At 49.3% G+C, this 24,508-nt stretch overlaps 1 protein-coding gene across 1 annotated transcript in view; it reads right to left on the bottom strand.

The window, feature by feature from the left end:
* The window catches only part of SMG1 (SMG1 nonsense mediated mRNA decay associated PI3K related kinase), a 1,828,328-nt gene that overhangs the window by 1,206,843 nt on the left and 596,977 nt on the right, over positions 1 to 24,508 (bottom strand). The window contains exons 24-25 of the mRNA XM_086940872.1: positions 13,867 to 14,009; positions 13,521 to 13,722 (exon numbers count right to left, since the gene is read on the bottom strand). Coding sequence (XP_086796998.1) covers positions 13,521 to 13,722; positions 13,867 to 14,009 — 345 coding nt within the window. The remainder of the gene's footprint in view (positions 1 to 13,520; positions 13,723 to 13,866; positions 14,010 to 24,508) is intronic.

Genomic DNA, 24,508 nt, shown 5'->3' with positions numbered 1-24,508 from the left:
GCCACCGAGAAAGTGTCAAAGAGAAAATCGACATCTACTGGGTCAGCATGGAGGTCGACATCATGATTGGCTGCAGCTCTTTCAATTAGAGCGTTGAAGGCTGCAGAGTCCTCTGTTGGAGAAGTTTTTGCAGCAAAAAGCTGCGGCTCGTGTCCTGACTGAGGGTCCTCAGGGTCGCCCCCGGCAGACCATGGCTCATTCACATCCTCCGGGTCAGAGTATGCTGGATAATTATACTCATCCTCCTCGTCGCCGTCACCCTCCCCAGTGTTAGAGTGAGTGGGTGAGAGCTCCAGACCTTGTGGAGATGCAGGTCCCATAGGGGCAGATGCACCCGCAGAGTCCAACTTCTTTTTAAGCGGGATGTGGAAATGCTCCAACACAGGCTCCGGGGTGATCTTTCTTTTAAGGAGAGAGAGCTTGCCTGTGTTGGCGTCGATGATGACCTCTCGACGCTCCTCGTCCGCTAGTGGTTGGTGCCGTGGCTTTGGCACCACTAATGAAGCCTTTGGCGTAGAAACCAGCTTTAAGGGAACCCCGGCCCCATGTTTCGGAGCGAAAGCCTTCGGCGCCGTTTTCGGTGGCAGCGTGAAGTGAATCGGCGTCTGCGCCTTCGCCGGCTTCTGTGGTGGCTTGGTCGGCACCGTGTCCTTCGGCTCGAGCGCTGCGGCCTCCTCCCGAATACGCTGAAGGGACTCCGTCACCTTCTTGGTGAGTGAAGGGGAGGGCCGGACCGGCTCGAGCGAGTCCTCCGAGTCCGGATTCGGGTCGACGACCAAGGCCGCAGTCTTCGGAGCCGACGCAGCACCTCCCTTTACCTTGTCGACCGGGATCGGTGCAGCCAGAGACTTGGGGTCGTCCTGACGCTTTTTCGGGTACTTCTTTTGGTCATCGACCTTCTTGGCGTCGACGCGACTCTTCAGAGGGTCGACCAGCTTCGGCGCCGACGCCGCCGCGTCAGGCGTCTTCGCCTTTGGCTTCGACACCGGGTTCTTCGGATCGGCCATTTTGGCGTGGCTCTTGAGCTCGACGGCAATCTTGGATTTCTTCGGCGCCGAGGGCTCCGGCGCCTTCGATCCAACCGGTGCAACTTGCACTTTCGGTTTCGATACTGAAGGTGTTGACCCCGATGGCTTCACTTTCGGTTTCTGGACCGGGAGTGGCGCATCAGTAATGTCCGTGGCCGGGCCAGGAAGCGGGGCCGTGGGACGAGCACTGAGGTCTTGGGTAAGGCCCGAAGGCGATCCCTCGACCTGGGCCTTATGATGGTGTCTGGCCCCGGAGTCAGTATGAGGATGCTCCTCTTTCGAGCTATCCTCCACGGTGGCAATGGCCCCGTCGTCGTCCCCTACCTCCTCGACGACTTCCTCGAACTCTTCGTCTCCCGCGTCGTAGTCTTCCTCGCCCTCAGACGCCGGGTTAGAGTCCGAAACATTTAGGATGGTGTCGTCGTCAACATCCTCTTCAAAGATGTTCGCTGGTGGGGGTGCCGAACTCTGGGCCTGCAGTCTTGCGGCCCGACGTAGCTTGAGAGTCTTCTTCGACCGGAACTTGGAGCAGGCCATACACTTGGCCTCGTCGTGGTCCGGCGACAAGCACTTGTTGCACACAGGGTGCACGTCGATGTGCGATACTTTGAGGCACACACTGGGCACCTCTTAAATGGACTTCGTTCCATGTTGAAGTAGTCTTGAGCGTCGTGTAGGCCCGTCCGCGCCGACAGCACGCGGAAGGGCAGCAGTTGATCGGAGCCGATGAATAAACCAACCCGACCGATAAACAATACCGACGCGAGTCCTAAAGACCTTTTGGTCTCAAGTAAAGAAACTTAAACAACTATCGATTCCGACAGAGGGAACCGAAACACATCCGAACCCAATGGCGGAAAAAAACTATCTGGGGATGGAGTCGATGCCCATGCGCACTGTAGTCATGGGGAGGAGCCGCCTATCTCGTGATACTTCGAAGACTCTTCCAGGACAACAATGTGCAATCATCCGGACCCAACACTAGGCGGCGATCTATGCACAGATATGAATTCAGCAGCCCACATGCCTCGAACCTGTATACACTTTACAATCCACCTGACAATCCCACCTTTAGAGATAGGGTTGCCTTTGTGTGGAGGAGAGAAAGATACAAACAATTGTTTTGTCTTTCTAAAGGATTTAGTTCTATCTATGTAGAATGGCAGAGTTCTTTTAACATCTAACGTGTGTAAGGCCCTTTCTGCTACAGAGTCTGGGTTTTAGAAAAAACACAGGTAACTCTACAGACTGGTTTAGGTGAAAAGGTGTGATAACCTTTGGAAGAACTTTTTGATTAGATCTGAGAAACACTTTATTAGGATGTATTTTAAAAAATGGTTCTTGTATAGTGAACGCTTGTATTTCACTTACTCTTCCGAGAGAGGTGATGGCAACAAGGAAAGCAGTTTTCCCTGTGAGAAATTGCAGTTCACATTTATGCAGAGGCTCAAAAAGGGGTCTCATGAGTCTTGTAAGGACAGGATTTAGGTTCCATACTGGAGAAGGTGGCAGCCTGGTAGGGATCATTCTTTTTTATCCTTCCATAAATGCTTTGATTGCAGGTACCCTAAAAAGAGACAGGTGCTGCCTGTTTTGTAAATAGGCTGCAATTGCTGCAAGATGTAGGCGTATGGAAGAGTATGCCAAATTAGACCTTTGTAGATGTAAAAGGTAACAAATGATATTTTGGATGGAAGCATCCAGTGGATCAATGTGATTATGTTTGCAATAAATTGCAAATCTTTTCCATTTAGCTGCATAACACGCTCTGGTAGTGGGTCTCCTAGCCTCTTTAATGATATTCATGCAGTCTGGTGGTAGGTTAAGATAACCAAACTAAGACTTCAGGAGCCAGATCGCCAAATTCAGTTGGTTTGGGTCTGGGTGTCTGATGTCTCCATGGTTCTGTGTTAACAGCGAGTGTGTGAGCTGTAACTTTTGATGTGGAACCAGAGAGAGGTCTAGTAGTGTGGTGAACCACGGCTGGCGTGCCCATGTGGGAGCTACTAGTATGAGCTTGAGAGACTGTTTGAGAGCTTGCGCACCACTAGCAAAATGAGGGGGAGAGGCGGAAAAGCGTATGCAAATCTGCCTGACCAGTTCATCCATATTGCATTGCCCTCGGACCGTGGGTGTGGGAACCTGGCGGCGAAGGTTGGGCATTTTGCATTTTCATGGGTGGCAAACAGGTCTATGTGTGGGTGCCCCCACTGTTGGAAGAATGGCTTCAGAACTTGTGGATGTAGTTCCCATTCGTGAATATGTTGTGACTGCCGACTTAACAGATCCGCTATCTGATTGTGAACTCCTGCAAGGTGTTCCGCTAACAGATATATGTTTTGAGGAATGGCCCATCTCCAAATGTTCTGTGCGAGCTGGGACAGTTGCAGAGAGTGTGTCCCTCCCTGTTTTTGTATATAGTACATTGCTGTCATATTGTCCGTCCGGATTAAGACAGCTTTGTTCTGTACTTAAAGTTGAAAAGTTTTGAGTGCTAAGAATATCACTAGCAGCTCTAGATGGTTGATATGGAACAGCTTTTGTTGGTTGTTCCATCGACCCTGAGTAGTATGGTGTAAGAGATGGGCTCCCCATCCTGTGAGGGATGCGCCTGTTGTGAGCACTATTTGTGGAACAGGCTCGAGGAACGGCCGTCCTCTTGTCAAGTTTTTGGTGTTCCACCATTGCAGAGAGCGATGCGTACGTACGGCTGTCTACCAACACCAGGTCTGTGAGCTGACCTGGAGTTTGATTCCACTGTTGTGCCAGACATTCTTGTAATGGAATCATTTGTAGTCTTGCATGTGGTACTATGAAGATGCAAGATGCCATCATGCCTATTAATCTCATGAACACTCTTGCTTGGAGAGACTGTTGGTGTTGAAAAGAGGAGACTAAGGCTTGAATGCTCTGTATTCTGGCTGGACTGGGATACACTAGAGCTGTAGATGTGTTTATGGTAGCTCCTAGATACTGATGCACGTGCGAAGGCTCTAGGTGCGACTTTGTGTAGTTGATCGTAAACCCTAAGTTGTGCAACAGTTGAATTGTCTGCTGAGTGTCTTGTACACATTGGTGGAATGACTTGGCTTTTATGAGCCAATCTTCCAGATAAGGGAAGACATGTATCTGTTGTCTTCTGAGATGTGCTGCTACTACTGCTAAGCACTTTGTGAACACCTGTGGTGCTGCTGTGACACCAAACGGAAGGACTTTGAACTGATAGTGTTGTCCTTGTATTACAAACCGTAGGTACTTCCTGTGAGCAGGATGTATTGGGATGTGAAAATAGGCGTCCTTCAGGTCTAGTGTTGAAAGGAAATTGCATTGTTGCAGTAGTGGGAGCACTTGTTGCAGATGATCATATGAAAATGATCTGATTGTATGTAATGGTTGAGGGGCCTGAGGTCGAGAATTGGTCTCAGTGTCCCTTCCTTTTTCGGAATTAGAAAATACAGAGAGTAAACCCCTGTTCCTTGTTCCTCTAATGGGACTAGTTGAATAGCATCTTTTTGTAGGAGTGCTAGAACTTCTTGTTGAAGCAGAGTCAGGTGATCTGCAGACATAGGACGCTGCCTGGGTGGTATATTTGGGGGGGTTGCTGTAAGTTCTAGGCAGTAGCCATGTTGGATAATTTGTCTCACCCACCTGTCTGTTGTGATTGAGTTCCAGACGGGCAGGAACTGTGTTAATCTGACCCCACAGGAGTGGAATACTGTTGGGGGAGCAGAGGGAAGTCACTGTTTAGTTGTGGAGGAGGAGCGACTGCTGTTGTTACCACGACCTCTTCCCTTGTTATTATTGCCCCTGTATCCTCCTCTAAAATACCCTTTGTTAGAGGATGTTTGTGTTTGCGTATTGAAAGATGTTGTATCTGCTCCAGTCTGTTTGCGTATTGAAAGATGTATCTGCTCCAGTCTGTTTGGAGCCTCCTATATAAAAGGAGCGACGAAAAGAACCTCTACTCTGTGTGGACTGTAGAGCTCCCATTGACTTTGCAGTGTCTGTATCTTTTTTCATTTTTCCCAGTATAGTGTCTACTTCTGGGCCAAATAATTGGTTTTGGTTAAAAGGCTGGTTCAAAATTGTGGTTTGCACCTCTTGTTTGAACCCTGAAATGCGCAACCACTCATGTCTTCTGAGTATGACACTAGTATTTACAGCTCTAGCAGCTGTGTCTGGGACATCTAGTGCACATTTTATTGAGGCATTTGAAATTAATTTGCCTTCTCGTATGAGCTCTGATGCCTGATCTTTATATTGATCTGGAAGGTGTTGTAGTAGTGTCTCTAATTGGTCGTAATGAGCCCTGTCATAACGTAAGAGAAGGGCTTGTGTATTTGCAATGCGCCATATATTTGCAGCTTGTGCAGCTATTCTTTTACCGGACGCATCAATAACTTTGGATTCCTTGTCAGGTGGGGGCGTTTCACCAGAAGTCTGTGAATTCGCTCTTTTTCTCGCATTGGACACCACAAAGGAGTCTAATGGAGGATGTCCTTTAATATAGGTTGGATCAGAGTCATATTTCTTTTCTATTCTTGTATTTAGTACCCTAGTGCGTACAGGATCTTTGAATATTTCTGGAGCATGCTTAATGACTCCTTTGATCATGGGAAGAATTTGAGTAGATCTGTGTGATGGCTCAAATGTATCTAACAGAAAATCCTCTTCAATGTCATCAGAATGTATTGTGACATTTTGGTAGAGAGCAGCTCTGTGTAACAGGTGACTAAAACCAATGCTGTCTTCTGGAGGAGAAGGCTTTGACGGGTAGAACTGTGGATCAGGGACATCAGGCAGATTATGTGGTGGAAAAGTATAGATAACCTCATCTAAAGGATATGTATTTGGGTCTGCATGTGGATCCTCCCCACCACCTAAGTCATGCTCCTCGTCAGTTTGTGGTGAATGTGATGATGCAGGAGAGGGGACAGGAGAGATTTGAGGTGATATGTAAGGAGGGACAGGAGAGGAAGGAGGTACAGGAGAGGGAGGGTGCATAGGAGAAGTTGCACAGTCCTTTTTGGCAGGAACCACAGATGGAGGTGGTGTTTCTGCTGGTCTCTTTTTTTGAGGTATAGCACCTACATCTCCGGTCTTAGGGTTTATGTAGATCTTCTTTTGTTTAGGATCTGGTCTAAACAGTTCTTCCACTACAACCTTCTTCGGCGTCGACTTTTTCGGTTCCGACAGAGGCTATTTTTGGCGTTTTGCCTAGGGAGGTGTTACAGCGTCCTGTGGCAAAGTTCTCGGTGTCGACGGTGTTGTTTTCGGCTTGGCAGGCGTGTCCAAGGACTTAGGAACCTCGGAATCAGGCTTTGTGGGTGTTGGCACCGAAGCGGGAGTCTTCGGAGTGGAAGCTGGCCTCGTCGACTTTGTGGCGTTGGACGCTGCCTTTCCCTCTCTAGTTTTGGAAGTGGACGGCTTCGGAGCCGGAGCTTCTTTCAGTGCCTGTACCTCTTTAGTCTACAGTGCCGAAGGGTCTTGCGCTTTCGGTGCCGAAGTATCTTTCGCTTTCGGTGCCGAAGGGTCTTTTGGCCTCGGTGTCGAAGGATCTTTGGGCTTCGGTGCGGATGGAGGCAGTGGAATCAGCACGATTGATTTGCTCGGTGTCGAAGCACCTGAAGGCGTAGGTGTTTTCCTCAGAGCCGAGATAGAAGGCTGGGCTTTAGGAGGAAGTACTTGGTCTCGACTGGGCCCCTTGGGCGGAGTGTTGACCTTCGCCTTTGACTTGGGCAGTGCATGTGGTGCAGGGGCAGAAGTACTCACTGTGAGAAGTTGGCCCGATATGCAGCGTTCGCTATTCTAGCGACCACTATGTATCGTTCCAAACGACCCTTATGGTGATTGGTTGCAAGTCAACCTTAGACCAGCTAACCTAGTAGCGTGGATACGAGCAGTCTTCGGGCTAAACTCTAGAGGGCGTGTTAAGCCAGCTGTAATACCATCACATACCCCTTGAACACCCAGTGAAAGGACACCACACAAGTGTTATGAAAATAAACAGTATATTTATTAGAATCACAACAGCCCTGTACTCTTTATGAGGACAGGGTACTAAGCACAGAACCAAAGCTCTTAGAAAATACTTCAAGTGCACAATTTAAAACAAGTGCCCGAGGGCACGGAAAGTTTTGTGGTCTCGGGCGGGCCCGATAAGGCAAGTCGGAAGCGAGGGACTCGGGACCCTAGAGTAAGGAGGCTATGCAGGCACCGAAAGGCCGAAGTTACCTAGCCACGAGGGCTGCGGCTGCACAAGTCTTACAGGCGTCGGGGTCTTCATTGACGAGCCAGGAGCCGGAAGAAAAGGAGTTGCAGGCCGGCGACCAGTGATGAATAGTTCGTAGAGATCCAAGCCCGGATCAGTGATTGTTGATACCTGAAAGCAGAGGGTGTGAGAAGTTGGCCCGATATGCAACGTTCGCTATTCTAGCGACCGCTATGTATCGTTCCAACGACCCTTATGGTGTTTGGTTGTAAGTCAACCTATAGACCAGCTATCCTAGTAGCGTGGATACGAGCAGTCTAAGGCTAAAGACTCGAGAGGGCGTGTTAAGCCAGCTGTTTACCACACATGTACCCCTTGAACACCCAGTGAAAGGACACCACACAAGTGTTATGAAAATAAACAGTATATTTATTAAGAATCACAACAGCCCTGTACTCTTTATGAGGACAGGGTACTAAGCACAAACCAAATCTCTTTAGTAAATACTTCAAGTGCACAGTTTAAAACAAGTGTCCGGGGACACGGAAAGGTTAAGGCAAGTCGGAAGCGAGGGACTCGGGACCCTAGAGTAAGGAGGCTATGCAGGCACCGAAATGCCGAGTTACCTAGCCACGAGGGCTGCGGCTGCACAAGTCTTACAGGCGTCGGGGTCTTCGCTGACGAGCCAGGAGCCGGAAGAAAAGGAGTTGCAGGCCGGCGACCAGTGATGAATAGTTCGTAGAGATCCAAGCCCGGATCAGTGATTGTTGATACCTGAAAGCAGAGGGTGTGAGAAGTTGGCCCGATATGCAACGTTCGCTATTCTAGCGACCGCTATGTATCGTTCCAACGACCCTTATGGTGTTTGGTTGTAAGTCAACCTATAGACCAGCTATCCTAGTAGCGTGGATACGAGCAGTCTAAGGCTAAAGACTCGAGAGGGCGTGTTAAGCCAGCTGTTTACCACACATGTACCCCTTGAACACCCAGTGAAAGGACACCACACAAGTGTTATGAAAATAAACAGTATATTTATTAAGAATCACAACAGCCCTGTACTCTTTATGAGGACAGGGTACTAAGCACAAACCAAATCTCTTTAGTAAATACTTCAAGTGCACAGTTTAAAACAAGTGTCCGGGGACACGGAAAGGTTAAGGCAAGTCGGAAGCGAGGGACTCGGGACCCTAGAGTAAGGAGGCTATGCAGGCACCGAAATGCCGAGTTACCTAGCCACGAGGGCTGCGGCTGCACAAGTCTTACAGGCGTCGGGGTCTTCGCTGACGAGCCAGGAGCCGGAAGAAAAGGAGTTGCTGGCCGGCGACCAGTGCTGAACAGTTCGTGGAGATCCAAGCCTGGATCGGAGATTGATGAAACCTGAAAGCAGAGGGGACCAAGTTCGTACTACTAGCCAGTAGTCAGAGGGTACCAGGAAGGCACCGGTTGGCCGTCACCTCGACCAGGTGAGTGGGCGACGCTAGGCTCTGCAGTCTCTCGGACCAGGAGGCGTTGTCGGCGACCCCGGTGGAGGTGCGAGCTGTCCCACGACGGATGTCGCTGTCGGCGTCTGGAGTGGACCAGGAGGGTCCGGGGTGCTTCTCGAAAAGATGGAAGCAAGGGCCAGTCTGGAGCAACCAGACCGGCAGTGTTGATTCTCGGATGTCGTCACAGAAGGACACGAGCCAACGGCTAGTGACCAGACAACGTGCTGAGCGGCGAGCAGAAGGGCCCCACGCAGATCGTGGAGATGCTGGGAGACTGCACTTCGGTGCTGGAGCGGCTCAGGGTCGGGGCTTCTCGGACCCCAGAGCACTCACCAGAGAGTTACCTCGATGGTCGTGCTGGTTTTTAAGAGCGTGCAGGTTCTGATGATGGCCGGTCCCTCGAGGTCTCGTCGCACCCACCGATCACAGCTGAGCTGATGACGTGGGTAGAGGTCAGAGGTGCCAGGGAAGCCGGTTCTCGTCGAGCTGGGCCGTCGGATTCCTTGAGGAAGGACTTACAGCAAACCGCAGAGTTCTTAGATGGTGCCTGCTGATGCAGGGTGACTACTCCTTAGCCACAAGGGAGAAATCTTGAGAAGAGTCTTGAAGGTCCTTTCGTAGAAAGTAGTTCTTGATTCAAAGATGATCTAATTTGGAAGGGTCCCCGCTCCGGCCTTTATCCTAAAGAAAGGGGTGGGTACATGACTAGGTCCTGCCCTAAGGGTGGGACCAGGAAGGGGGGTAGTTACGCCCCTCTCCCCCTGCCGGGCTTTCCCCAGGCCAGGGCTGTCGCCCCTGGAACTGGTTCTAACCGGCAGATGCGTAGTGAGCACCGGGGTGCCACTCCGCAGTCACCTTCTCGCCAAAGCCCTACCTACCCAGAATACACAAACCCTGTCTGGGACGGTGCGAACACCGCCCTCGACAGGAAACCCTTTGTCCAAGCGCTCCTCGCTGGAAGGACTCCCAGCAGCAGGAGGTCAGACTCGTGTCTGTGGTGGCAGCATCCATTTTGTGGAGCTGAGGCTTCAGTTAACTTTAACCGGGGTTCACAGTTACGTGCATGTCGTGTCCCTCTAGAAGGGTGGAATGCTAACCTCATCGCCAGAATTGGTGAGAGGGCAGCACCCCGATTCGTATGACACCTTACTCGACATGCCTTGATAACGCGACACCGAAGTTACCGATATGGTACGCGTTATCATGGAACAGCCATTGGGTCTTGATTCCGCAAGCTGCAACCGGGCTCGGCTCGGGCCTGAACCTAGCTCACACGAGCCCACGCACTCTGCCTTTAGGATTGTTAAGGCCTGCCATAGGAGTGACTGATAGGAACTCGGGTGTCCATTGTATGGTTAGATATAGAGCTACTATACCTAAAGCAAAGGGTGATTACACGACTTCGCCCCAGCTGTCATGCAGCCAGTTGTGTCAGATTTAGGAGGCCAGCCAGGGGTGGCATAATACATGCTGCAGCCCCTGGCGGCCCTGGGTACACCTATGCCCTGGGTTACAGGGTCTGATAAGGTGGCCCAGTACCAATTGGTAAATGCACCTAGGGCACATATCGTAATTTAGAGAGAGAACAGCCAGGCTGTGGGTCTGATTGGCAGGCCCACAGCCAGAGAAAGTCGTAAACCAGTGAAACAAAAGCAAAAAATCTGGGTGATCATAGGATTGCAGACCCTACTCTCCTACAGAGGGGACCAAGTTCGTACTACTAGCCAGTAGTCAGAGGGTACCAGGAAGGCACCGGTTGGCCGTCACCTCGACTAGGTGAGTGGGCGACGCTAGGCTCTGCAGTCTCACGGACCAGGAGGCGTTGTCGGCGACCAGGATGGAGGTGCGAGCTGTCCCACGAAGGTTGATGCTGTCGGCGTCGCTGGGCCCAGGATTGGGGCAACAAGCCTTGGCAGATCTCAGGGCCACGTGGTGGGCCTAAGATGGCGTCTTGAGTGGACCAGGAGGGTCCGGGGTGCTCCTCTCGAAAAAGGGAGCAAGGGCCGATCTGGAGTAACCAGACCAGCAGCATTGGTTGACGGATGTCGTCAAAGAAGGGCACAAGCCAGCGGCTAGTGACCAGACAACGTGCTGAGCAGCGAGCAGAAGGGCCCCACGCAGATCGTGGAGATGCTGGGAGACTGCACTTCGGTGCTGGAGCTACTCAGGGTCGGGGCTTCTCGGACCCCAGAGCACTCACCGGAGAATTACTTCGATGGTCGTGCTGATTAAGAAAGCGTGCAGGTTTTGATGATGGCCGGTCCCTCGAGGTCTCGTCGCACCCACAGATCTCAGCTGAGCTGACGACGTGGGTAGAGGTCAGAGGTGCCAGGGAAGCCGGTTCTCGTCGAGCTGGGCCGTCGGATCCTTGAGGAAGGACTTGCAGCAAACCGCAGAGTTCTTAGGTGGTGCCTGCGGATGCAGGGTGACTACTCCTTAGCCACAAGGGAGAAATCTTGAGAAGAGTCTCGAAGTCCTTTCGTAGAAAGTATTCTTGATTCAAAGATGATCTGATTTGGAAGGGTCCCCGCTCCGGCCTAAAGAAAGGGGTGGGTACATGACTAGGTCCTGCCCTAGGGGTGGGACAAGGAAGGGGGGTAGTTACACCCCTCTCCCCCTGCTGGACTTTCCCCAGGTCAGGGGCTGCGCGCCCCTGGAACTGGTTCTAGCCGGCAGATGCGTAGTGAGCACCGGGGTGCCACTCCGCAGTCACCTTCTTGCAAAGCCCTACCTACCCAGAATACACAAACCCTGTCTGGGACGGTGCGAACACCGCCCTTGACAGGAAACCCTTTGTCCGAGCTCTCCTCGCTGGAAGGTCTCCCAGCAGCAGGAGGTCAGACTCGTGTCTGTGGTGGCAGCGTCCATTTTGTGGAGCTGAGGCTTCAGTTAACTTTAACCGGGGTTCACAGTTACGTACATGTCGTGTCCCTCTAGAAGGGCGGAATGCTAACCTCATCGCCAGAATTGGTGAGGGGGCAGCATCCCGATTCGTATGACACCTTACTCGACATGTCTTGATAACGCGATACCGAAGTTACCAATATGATACGCGTTATCATGGAACAGCCATTGGGTCTTGGTTCCGCAAGCTGCAACCGGGCTCGGCTCGTGCCAGAGCCCAATTCACACGGTTCCATGCACTCTGCCTTCAGGATTGTCAAGGCCTGCCATAGGAGTGACAGAGGAACTCGGGTGTCCATTTTAAGGTTAGGTATAGGGATACTACACCTACAGCAACGGGCGAGTACGCCACATGGCCCCAGCTGTCGTGCAGCCAGTTGTGTCAGATTTAGATGGCCATCCAGGGGTGGCATAATACATGCTTCAGCCCCTGGTAGACCCTGGGTACACCGATGCCCCGAGTTACAGGGTCTGACGGGGTGGCCCAGTCCCAATTGGGTAATGCACCTAAGGTACACATATCAGTTTAGCGAGAGAACAGCTAGGCTGTGGGTCTGATTGGCAGGCCCACAGCCCGAGAAAGTCGTAAACCAGTGAAACAAAAGCAAGAAGTCCGGGTGATCATAGGATTGCAGACCCTACTCTCCTACACTCACGGGTTGACGTGATGGAGAGTCACCTGAGTCCTCTGACTCTGATATGATCTGGAGATCAGTCGAATCCTCTTCCGGAACGAGTGGAACCTCGTCATCGAAGATATTCTCTGGTGCTGGGGCTGATCTCCTCATCTCGTGTCGACGAGCCCTCCGATCCCGGATGGTCTTTTTCGATCGGAAGGATGCACAAGCTGTGCAGGTCGACTCGTCGTGATCCGGCGATAGACAGAGGTTGCAGGCCTCGTGATGATCGCTATGCGGAAATTTTGCTTGGCATACCGGACATTTCTTGAACGGAGTTCTTTCCATGTGTTGTAGGCCGCACGGCGTAGAGTGGCCCAGCGGCCAGCGTCGATGAACCGGAATAGAGTTCAGGGCGTCGAAAGTTGTATATTCGATGTCGATATTAGTTGTAGGAAGTTTTTGCGCTTCCAAGTTGCTGAAAAGGTTTTTCTAGCCGGAGCGGAGAAACTTTCAACCGAACCCAATGGCAGAATAAAAAAAATTTAAGGATGGAGCCGATGCCCATGCGCAGTATTGTCCAAGGGAGGAGTCACCTATATAGTGACTACAAAGACTTCTCCAAGAAGACAACAACCTGCAATCATCCGAGCCCAACACCAGGTGGCGATCTAATGCATAGTGTACGATCTGCAGCTCATATGCCTCGAACAGTAATTTACCAGCAAGTATGATGATAGTCTCTGGGATTATGGAGCAAATGCCTAAAAGAGCAGGAGCTAAAACCACAAGAAAGATTCTGGGGACAGTCAGCACACCTGCTTCAGTGGTAATGTGATCTGAACTGAGGGCCCTGATGGTCTAAGTGCTAAAATCATGAATCTGTGTTGCATTTATTGCCTTTAATACACATTGGAAGGGTCACCATGATTACTGTGAGACTACTACTGACTCATTTGTTAAATGATGTCAAGGGCCTATCAAGTAAAGAAGGGAAAGCACAGGAATTTGTGGTAATCTGGTGTAGACAGGTGAGGACCAGGGTGGTAAATCTTACAGCCACTAGTTCATACAAAACTATGCTTCACTGTAGTTCAGACTATACACCTGGTCAGAGTATGAAAAATCTTTGAAACAGCTGTGTAATACACACATTAGGGTGATGTATGCTCCAAGTACAACACTTCAAATTTTAAGAAAGAAAGTAACTTTTAGGATATCCAAGAAATCAATAAACTTTGTCTTAATGAGGATCAATAAAATAAATGCATCATACTTTATGTAGTTGAAATCAGCTTTCAAATTGATGGATGCACCGCTCGCACTTGACTTCAATTCCTGCACAGTGTTCTGCCATTCTTGCACAGCAGACCAGTCAGCTATCGAAATATAGCACTCGCATGCTTTGTTACACAAGTAATTTGTAACCTCAGGAGAGGATTCACTAGGCTTCGTCAGGACAGTCTTTTTTGCATCACCTGTTAAAGTGTACAAAAATAGTTTTGTTTAAAATAGTTTTAGAGACCATCTGATGTATTTTAACAAATAGTAATGTTTCCTTTGTGTGAACATTTTAATCATGATCAGTACAAATCATCCAGAAGCATTCTAGCAGTTCTTACCATTGGCATGTTTGGGGCTTGCAGAATTGGTGTTATTTGAATTTGCCAGCTTCAGAACAGATTTATCAAAACCTGTTGGACTGCAGTCCACTCCAGTCATGGCACACAAATGCTCCTGGTACTCAACAGCTGCTTTTTCAAACCTGACAAAAATAAATATTTCACAGATTCAAATGTCACAGATACTGATTACTACTACACCAATGTTGCATATCAAGTTTGTTGCTAGCTTAACTGATGCACAAGTTACTTACCTTCGGGCATAGAAAAAAGAAGAACTGACGTCAGCGCGCGAGGGCAGCGTCTAAGTACTCCGATGACGTCATCCCGGCGATCACGACGCCGACGACAGACGCGGAGCTTTAGACGACACCTAGCGACGCGGAGAGGTACTGCTGACGAAAACTTTCCGGATCTAGTCTGACGCCTGGGGATATTCTAAGGTAAGGAATCTAACACTAACATGTTTTCTTTCAGATACAAACATTTAACTGTCCCTTTTGTGGCCTCATAAAACCTATGGTACCCATTTTTTATTTGGCTGGTATCTCTGAAGTGTTGAGGTGCTAAATGAAACAGAGTATTCTGATTGCCACAAAACACAATCTTGCATCTCTCCACTTTTGGATGCAGAATCTTACACTTAACTACAAAGTGCTATTTTTCCTGATTTGGCTTTTTATAGTCTTGGAAGCTTTCAACAAGAGATACTCAGCATAGTGACAGAATGACGAAGGATCAGGAGTGCTTGCAGAGCTCATGTTCAAGTACCTTAAGAAAGGTGCCTTTAACAGCTGAACTAGAGAGTCTAGTCCACTGAGTTGGCAATGGTGAATGAGGCACCCATAGAACCCTAAGCTGGCATTTTTTGGAGATTTAGCAAGCTCGAATACATAGGTATTGTCATTTCTACTGTGTGAATGCAATCCATATTGATCAAAATGTTGCAGACAAGACTGGAGCAAATACCAGAGGGTAAGAAGTGTGCTATGTGGGCATTTCACTTCTAAAAGAATTGTACAATCAGAGAAGGTTTCACTTGCACTACAGAGTGTTCAGAGCTGCTGGAACCGGATGATGGGATAAGAAGCTTAGCAGTGTGAATCTAGGACCCAATGGGTACACATCATGAATCTCCCTCCTGATACTCACGGCTGCAACCAGGTAACAAGTACTCTATACTTTAGTTTATCAAACAAGTTACTTACCTTCGCTAATGCTCTTTCTTGTAGACTCTATATTCAGATGCAGATTCCTTACTTTCTGAATACTTTCCTAGGCTTCAGACAGGATCTGGAAACTTTTCAGTACTACCTTTAGGTCCCAGTAGGTTGCACCACGCATCTCCACAAATATACCGTTCCGCTCTGGAAAGAACAAGCGGACCTATGCAGGTGCTAGTCCTGCTCACTAATGTCATTCAGTTTTGAAACTGTCCTCACAAACAGGCGCAGAGCCCCAAAGCAAAGTGGAGCGATCAGTGTGCAGATTCCTAGACTTCAGGTTCTATTGATGGACAGATTATACTCATATTATGGGATCAGTGAGGAATCTGTGGCTACACAGAGTCTACCAGAAAGAGAGTTATCAAAGTTAAGTAACTTGGTCTTTTGATAGAGACTTCTAGATGCAAATTCCTCACCTTTTGTACAGATACCAAAGCAGTATCTATTTGGAGAAGGGGCTGTGAATTGATTCAAATCAGAAAGTCTGTCTGGATCCAGCAGGTAAAATGCAGCTCTCTGCAAACCTGACTTTTCAGACAATACTGCTTTGTGAATTTATGAAGGGACAACCACATAGCCTCTGGAGACATGTCTAGGACAGGGAATTGCATGCTAATGCAGTGGTAGCAGCTAGCTTTTGCCCTAGCAGAATGAACATGCAGGTTTTCCGGATGCTGTTTTTAGCCAGTACATAGCAGAACTTAATTCAGAGCGCAATCTATTTGGATATTATTCTCTTCATCAAAGCCTTGCCTTTCTTTGCTTCAGTGAATCTCATAAAGAGCAGATCATCCACACGGTGTGGCTTGGTACTATTTTTGTAGCAGCTTAGTGCTCTTTTTGGGTCTAACCAATGGAGTCTCTCCTCTTTACAGGGGTGACGTGGAGCATAGGACGCCAGCAAGGTCATGTTTTGACCGCTGTGGAACAGTGTCTCAACCTTAGGCAAGAAAGATATCTGTATCCGCCAAACAAGTTTATCTGGGAAGAAAGCAGTGCACAGCAGTTTAACACAGAGTTTGAAACTCACTCACACCCAGCACCGATGTTATGGCGAGGAAGAACACTATCTTGCGGGTGAGGAGCCGCAGGGAACAGCTGCGAAGTTGCTCAAATGGCATGCCTTCGTAGCTTTGCACAAGCACACAGGCTTATCTCAGAGGCAGTGTTTAAAGCATTTGTGCACACATACAGTAACAGTAAAAACACTACAAATGACACCACACCAGTTTAGAAAGATATTAATCTTTATCCAAACCAAACAAGACACAAACGACAAAAATCCTACATACAATTATAAAGATATGATTTTTAAAAGTTAAGGAATATGCTACTTACCAGTATGCATCTGTTCTTGGCATGTAGGGCTGCTGACATTCATATCTGTGCATAGATCGCCGCCTAGTGTTGGGTCCGGATGATTGCACATTGTTGTCCTGGAAGAGTCTTCGAAGTATCACGAGATAGGTGGCTCCTCCTCTGGACTACAGTGCGCATAGGCATCCTCTCCATCCTCAGATTGTTTTTCGCCATTGTGGCAGAGATGGAGTGTCATACAGTAAGAGATGTCCATGCAAGAAAGTAAGAGTAAGAATGAATGCTGCAGCTGCGACAGGCACCGGGGAGGAGGGTGGGCGATATGAATGTCAGCAGCCCTACATGCCAAGAGCAGATGCATACTGGTAAGTAGCATATTCCGTTCGAGGCATGTGGGCTGCTGAATTCATATCTGTGCATAGAATGTATAGCAGTCTCTCCCTTAGCAGTGGCTACCTGTGCCAGCTGCAGCAGTCTGAAAAAGAGTTTTGAAAACAGCCTGTCCCACAGCTGCTTGGAGTGCACATCAACGCAGTAGTGTTTGGTAAATGTATGTATGGTTGTCCATGTGGCTGCTCTACATATTTCCTCTAGAGGAAAGTACCCTAGAAAAGCCATGGATGCTCCCATTTTGCGTGTGGAATGCGCTCTTGGGGGCACTGTTAAAGTACGTTTGGCTTTAATGTAACATATTTGGATGCATTTAACTATCCATCTAGCTAAACCATTTTTTGAAATGTTGCCTTTGTGTTGTGGTGAAAAGGCAACGAATAACTGTTTCGTCTTCCTGACATCTTTTGTCCTGTCTATGTAATATAGGAGAGCTCTCTTGACATCCAGTGTGTGCAGGGCTCTTTCAGGTACTGTCTGTGGATTTGGGAAGAACACTGGCAGTTCTATTGTTTGATTGATGCGGAAGTGTGATACTACTTTGGGCATGAATTTAGGGTTTGTCCGAAGCACGACCCTATTTGCGTGAATTTGAATGAATGGCTCTTGAATAGTTAGGGCTTGCAGCTCGCTAACTCTTCTAAGCAAAGTAATGGCTACGAGAAAAGCCACCTTCCATGTTAAAAATTGTATCTCACAGGAGTGTAATGGCTCAAAATGTGGTACCATTAGTCTGGTTAAAACAATGTTTAGGTTCCAGACAGGTGAAGGTGGGTGTCTTGGGGGAATCACTCGTTTGAGGCCCTCCACAAATGCCTTAATTGCAGGCAATCTGAACAATGAAAGGTGCTGCCTGTTTTGAAGGTAAGTGGCTATGGCCACTAGGTGTATCCGTATGGACGTATAGGCTAGATTGCAGCGGTGTAAGTGCAAAAGATAGCATATGATATTTTGAATGGACGCGTCTAGTGGGTTTATGTCGTTGTTGTTGTTACAATAAATGACAAAACCTTTCCACTTTGGCGCATAGCAAGCTCTTGTTGTAGGCTTTCTTGCCTCCCTGATAATGTTCATGCAGTCAGGAGGTAAGTTGAGGTAGCCGAACTCTATGACCTCAGGAGCCAGATTGCAAGGTGCAGCTGCTGCGGATCTGGGTGCTGAATGTCTCCATGGCTCTGCGTTAAGAGACTGGGTGTTAGTCGTAGTCTTTGATAAGGCACCACGGAAAGTTCTAGGAACGTGGTGTACCTCGGTTGCCTCGCCCATGTTGGAGCAACTAGGATTAGCGTCATGGAGTGCTGGCGCAATTTGCGTGCCACCAGCAGTATCAACGGTGCTGGTGGAAAAGCATAGGCAAATTTGCCTGACCAGTTCATCCATATCGCATTGCCCTGGGACTGCGGGTGTGGAAACCTTGCGGCGAAGGACCGGCATTTTGCGTTTTCCTTTGTGGCGAACAGATCTATTTCTGGTTGTCCCCAGTGTTGGAAGTATGGTTGAAGCGCTGAGGGGTGAATCTCCCACTCGTGCACTTGCTGGCTGTGTCTGCTGAGCAGATCCGCTATTTGATTGTCCTTGCCTGGGAGGTGTTCCGCCATGAGAAACATGTCTCTCTGGATGGCCCACTTCCACACTCTGAGCCAGATGCGACAGCTGTGGAGAGTGTGTTCCTCCCTGTTTCTGTAGGTAGTACATTGCAGTCATGTTGTCCGTCCGGATCAACACGGTTTTGTTGCACAGATGTACCTTCAAAGCTTTGATTGCCATAAAAATAGCCATCAGCTCTAGCAGGTTGATGTGCAGTTTCTTCTGCTGCGTGGTCCATAAGCCCTGTACTGTGTGGTGGAGGACATGGGCTCCCCACCCTATCAGGGATGCGTCCGTTGTTAGCACAATTTGTGGTACAGGATCCTGGAACAGTCGTCCCTTGCAAAGGCTTTGTGGTTTCCACCAATGCAGAGAGTTGTATGCACGACTGGTCACCAACACTAGGTCGTTTAATTGCCCCTGAACTTGGTTCCACTGGCGTGCTAGGCACTCCGGCAGCGGAAGCATGTGAAGTCTTGCATGAGGGACTATGAAGATGCACGAGGCCATCATGCCTATCAGTTGCATAAACACTCGGGCTGGGAGTGAGTGTTGTGGCCTGAACTTCTGGATGAGCGTTTGAATGATGTTTATTCTGGCAGAATTGGGTTGTGCTTTTGCTGCCAGAGTGTCTATTGTTGCTCCCAGATACTGCTGTACGTGGGCAGGCTGGAGATGGGATTTGTTGTAGTTCAGCGAGAAACCTAGACTGTGCAGGAGGTGAATAGTGCGCGACATGTGGCTGTCACATTGCTGGGCTGACTGTGCTTGTATTAGGCAGTCGTCCAGATATGGATAGACATGTATATGCTATCTTCTGAGGTGTGCAGCTACTGTCGCTAGGCACTTGGGCTGTCGTCACCCCAAAAGGGAGGACCTTGAATTGGTAGTGCTGGTTTAGAATTGTAAACCTGAGATATTTCCTGTGTGTCGGGTGTATAGGTATATGGAAATATGCGTCTTTGAGGTCCAATGTTGCAAGGAAGTCTCCTTGACGCAACAGTGGCAACACCTGCTGCAGAGTGATCATGTGGAAATGCTCTGATAAGATGTATTGGTTTAGGGGCCTGTGGTCTAAAATTGGTCTGAAAGACCCGTCCTTTTTGGGGATTAGAAAATACAGAGAGTACACCCCTGTACCTTGGTGTTCTAAGGGTACTAGTTCTATGGCCCCCTTTTGTAGCATGCTGATGACTTCCTGCTGCAATAAGTGTAGGTGTTCTGCGGACATAGGACGTTGTCTTGGGGGTATGTTGGGCGGTGTGGAGATTAACTCTAGGCAATAGCCTTGCTGTATAATTTGTCTCGCCCACCTGTCTGTAGTTATGGTTTTCCAGACTGGCAGGAACTGCTGTAGTCTTCCCCCGATAGGTGTTAAATGGTCTGGGGCACCGACAAGAAGTCACTGTTTGGTGTTGGTGGAGGATCTGGAGCTGTTATTTCCTCGTCCTCTACCCTTGGTGTTATTGCCACGGTATCCACCTCTACAGTTCTTGTTGTAGGTGTTTTGCGTGTTGCCTTTATTGTAAGGGGTTTGCTGTGTTGAGGTTCCTCTAACAGCTCCTCTGTTGCCGGAGCGACGAAAGGAACCGCCTCTATATTGCTGTGACTGCAAGGCACCCATAGACTTGGCTGTCTCGGTGTCCTTTTTCATTTTGTCCAGTATGGTGTCCACATCAGGTCCAAATAAGTAGTCCGGGTTAACAGGTTGATTAAGTAGAGTGGTTTGGACTTCATTTTTAAACCCAGAGATGCGTAGCCACGCATGCCTTCTATGCATGACACTGGTGTTGATAGCCCTGGCTGCTGTGTCTGCTGCATCTAAGGCACATTTGATGGATGCGTTAGATATGAGCTTTCCCTCTTGTATCAGGAATTCTGCCTGTTCCTTATAAAGGTCTGGTAGATGTTGGAAGATTTGCTCCAGTGTGTCATAGTGCGCCCTGTCATACCTGGCTAACAGGGCCTGTGTGTTTGCAGTTCCCCAAATGTTAGCTGCTTGAGCAGCCACCCTTTTGCAAGAGGCCTCCAGAATTTTGGACTCTGTCTGAAGATGGAACTTCGCCAGAGGTTTGAGAATTAAACTGTCAAAGAGGAAGTCTTCATCAATGGGATCTGCATGCATCTCCACATGGTGGTTATATGCTGCCCTTTCTATTAGTGCGTTAAAGGCAGCTGTGTCCTCTGTAGGAGATGTTTTAACAGGGTATGCAGTATTGTCAGGAATTGTTTGAAAGTCTCCAGGATCTACAGGGTCAGTCCATGGCTGAGTTTGTGTGTCCTGGTCATTATCAGTCGGATAATTATACTGGTCATTGTCCTCATACTCCTCATAGTCATCTGTGCGTGTGGGCGAGTGCATTTAAGTCTCTTGCGCATATGGTGTGATAGTCTCAAAGAGAACTGGAGATGTTGAGGTGTCTCTTTTCCTCTTTAGAGGTATTTTTTAGGACTCAACGTTAGTTTCAGGCCTGATTTTTCTTTTTAATAGGGTAACCTTCCCAGTATCAGGGTCAACATACAGTTTGGACTGTTCTTCAGCTGACGGATCCTGTTCTTCAGGTACTTTAGCTCTTTCCCCCAGTCTTGGCCTTTTTGGCTGGGTTGGTTCGAATCCACTATCTTGTTCGACGACCCTCGGCTTGACGTGCCGAGGAAGTCCGAATTTTATCGGTCCGAGAGACTTTGGTTGTTGGACCGTTTTAGTGGACTGTATGTTCTTTTTTGGAGCCGTGGTAATCGATCCGACTGTTTTTGGTTGTTCGATAACCATCCTTTGGCCCGGTGTCGACTTCGGAGCTTGCTACTTCGGAGCGATGTTTTGTTCCCTCGGTTCGACTGAGCTCTTCGGCTCGAGTCTTGATTTTTGCTTAAGTGTCTTAGTGTGCACTTGCTTTAGTTGTTCGACTCGTAGTTTATGATCGACAACCGTTGTCCGTTCGAGTCCTTTCTTTGCATTGCTAGGCGTCGACGTCTATGTCGTCGGCCTTCAGCTTAATCGCGGACATAGGAGTAGTGGTTCTGGCCTCGACAACCTTTGCATGCGACCTCGACGGGTCGACGACCTGTTTTTGTTTGGTCGGCTTCAACGGATCCGCCCTTTTCGGTCCGAAGAATGGGAGGTCGATCAGTTTTGGTTTCTGTTTGGTTGCCATCACTTTCTGTTTTGATTTTTCCAAAGTTTGGTAATGTCGCACCAATGGCTCTTGCATTATATTCTTAGCCTGGCTTAACCGCGGGGCTATAGAATCTGCGTCCTCATCTTGGCTAAGGCCTTCCGGCGATGCCTCGACCTGAGCCTCTGGATCTGAACCTGCGAATATATTGGGCTCCGTACTCACGGTCGGCCCAGTGTCCTCACCGGAGTCGTCCTCGACGGCTCCCATGCCTGGTTCGTCGTCCCCTACCTCAATGAGGTCTTCCTCGTCATCGACGCAGTAGTTTGAGTCGTGTTCAGACCCCTGTTCCGACTGCTGATCCGAGTCTTCAGACTCGACGACCTCTTCGTCGTCGTCAAAGATGTTCTCTGGCTCGGGCGCTGACTTCTGCATCATCTGTCTCGCCGCACGTCGAACCCGAAGAGTCTTTTATTACCTAAATTGAGCACAAGCTAAGCAGTCAGCTTTGTTGTGTTCAGGAGATGAACACTTATTACAGACTGGGTGTTTATCAATGTGTGGGTATTTAAGAGTTACAGTTGGGGCATCGCTTGAAAGGACTTCGTTCCTTCGACGATTGGCCCTGGTGTCGAGAAGGCCACGCGGCCCGATTCGACGTTCTGAGTAGAAAGAACAGGAATAAGTTATTGGTACCGATCGAAGATACAATACCGACGCCCCGAAGACCTTTTGGCCTTTAGAAAGTTATAAATCTATTTCCGAACTCCGAGTAACGAAAGTACATCCGAACCCAATGGCGGAAAAAAACAATCTGAGGATGGAGAGGATGCCCATGCGCACTGTAGTCCAGAGGAGGAGCCACCTATCTTGTGATACTTCGAAGACTCTTCCAGGACAACAATGTGCAATCATCCAGACCCAACACTAGGTGGCGATCTATGCACAGATATGAATTCAGCAGCCCACATGCCTCGAACATACAGTTCTGTCCATAGCAACCTAAAGATGTGACCGTTTCAACACATAGTACCTTGGATGCGTCAAAGTCATAAGCAAAAACAGCCGCAAGGTAGGGGATGTGTCCGTATCTTACGCACAGGGAAGGTGATACATCAGTTCCTTGCTCCAGGGGAGGTGATGCATCGGTTTCTTACTGCCATGCAGGGGAGGTTACGCATCAGTTCCTTACTGAAGAGGAGGTGATCAACGGTTTCTTACTGTGCAGAGAGGTGTTGCATCGGTTTCTTACTGAGGCCCGGCATGATTTTAGACCTTTGTGCCCCAGTGCGATGCATGGGGATTCGGGGAGACGTCCGCTCTCGATGCGACGGCGGCAAAGGTGCTGGGATCCCTCCAGAAGCGGATGGGTCTGTTCTTGCAACAGTACAGCAGAGCCTGCGTCTGAGTCGGTGTGGTGATTTCGAACTTCGAGGAGTGGTGCACGAGACTTGGCGTGCAGAAGTTTCTCCAGCTGTGGGCAGGCGTTGGTGGGTTTCCTCAGCGGCACGTCGGCAAAGTGCGGAAATTCTTCCCGCAAGGCGGTGTTGCATCAGAAACAGGTGCGGAAGCATCACGCTTCTTTAGTTGCTTCAAGTTTTCTCAGCTCCCAGAAGCAGGAATCACCTCCAGAGGCCAAACATGGGAACAGGCACCTCTCGGCAGGTCTGAACTCCCATGAATGGAGTTATGGGGAGCTGGTAGTGAAGTCTCTGTGTCCCTGAGAACTCAGAACAGGAGGCAAGCTGTACTTCAGACCGTTGGAGATCTTCAAGCAGGATACACTGCACACCACAATTTTTGTCCTCTCCTTGACAGAAACAGCCACTGCATGGGCACCACCAACAGAACACAGCAAAGGGGCAGTACTTATTCTTCAGCTTTCCCAACTCCTCTTTGTGGCAGAGCGCCACTGAGGAGAGCAGCAGGCACTGAGGGAGTCAGGAGAAAACGGGCTGTTCCGCCCTTTCACCCCCCCAATCCAGCGTGGTGAGCGGCGTCGCTGTGGATCTGTACCTGCCAGCCCTGAGGTGAGGAGCGGAGAAGAAGGGCAGCGCAGCGCGACCAGCGCGGTCTCTGTGGGAGAGACACTAGCCCTCCGCGCATGCCCCGTTGAGCCGCCGGGCTCCGTGAGGCGGAGCCGGATCCGAGGAGGCGGGAGGTGAGAGCGAGGAAGAGCTTCGCGCATGACCCGAAGATCAGCGCGTCCCCTGGGAAAGCAAGTAGGAGCGCCTCGCGCATGAGCGAGAGATCAGCGCGTCCACTGCCAGAGTGAGGAGAGGCGCCGGAGGGTGCTACAGCTGGCCGTGTGTCAGGTCGCTTCCTCCTGCTCGTGCGCCGCGTGGAAGAGTCGGCCTGAGCAGGGAGGGAGAGCGAGGAGGCCTGGCAGCGGTGAAGAGGGTTGGGGTCTGCCCGGAGCGCGAAGGTAGCGCGGAGGAGCAGGCTCACGTTGAGGAGTCAGCTGAGGCTTGGGAGCTTCTCTAGCCTTGTTTTCCCCCAGCCCCTCACGCCAGATTGATCTTGTCCCCTGAAACCGAACTGTCTGCACATCCGCCTGGTATAAACAAGTAAGGAGGAGTTCTGAAAGGGGGAGAGTGACGCTGGTGATTGACTTAAGGAAACCTTCAGTGACTGGATATTTTGAGTGTAGTGTACTACAAAATATTCCCATTCCACTACTTTGGGGGCTTAACTAAATGCTGATGAAAGTGCATCTAAACCAAGGGTATTCAGAGAAGTAGTAGAGAAGCTAAATGTGTTTCATGTAAATGAGAGTGAGGCTCTGGCCTGATTTAAGTAAGCTGAGTACAGTCATTACCTAATTGGACCCTCTTAGTTCAACTGAAAGGTACTGCATTGTGATTTTCTTTGAAACTGGTTTAATGACAAATGAACTGTAATGTTGAAACTGGCTGACTAATTGCTTAGCAGTTTAAATGATAAATACTGATCTAAATTGACTTGAAATGTTCTAAGCTATTTATAACTAAATTGACCTGAAGTGTT

This window comes from Lissotriton vulgaris, chromosome 10 (assembly GCF_964263255.1).
Source record: "Lissotriton vulgaris chromosome 10, aLisVul1.2, whole genome shotgun sequence".
NCBI classification, from domain to species: Eukaryota; Metazoa; Chordata; class Amphibia; order Caudata; family Salamandridae; genus Lissotriton; species Lissotriton vulgaris.
This window is presented reverse-complemented; position numbering and strand designations above follow the sequence as displayed.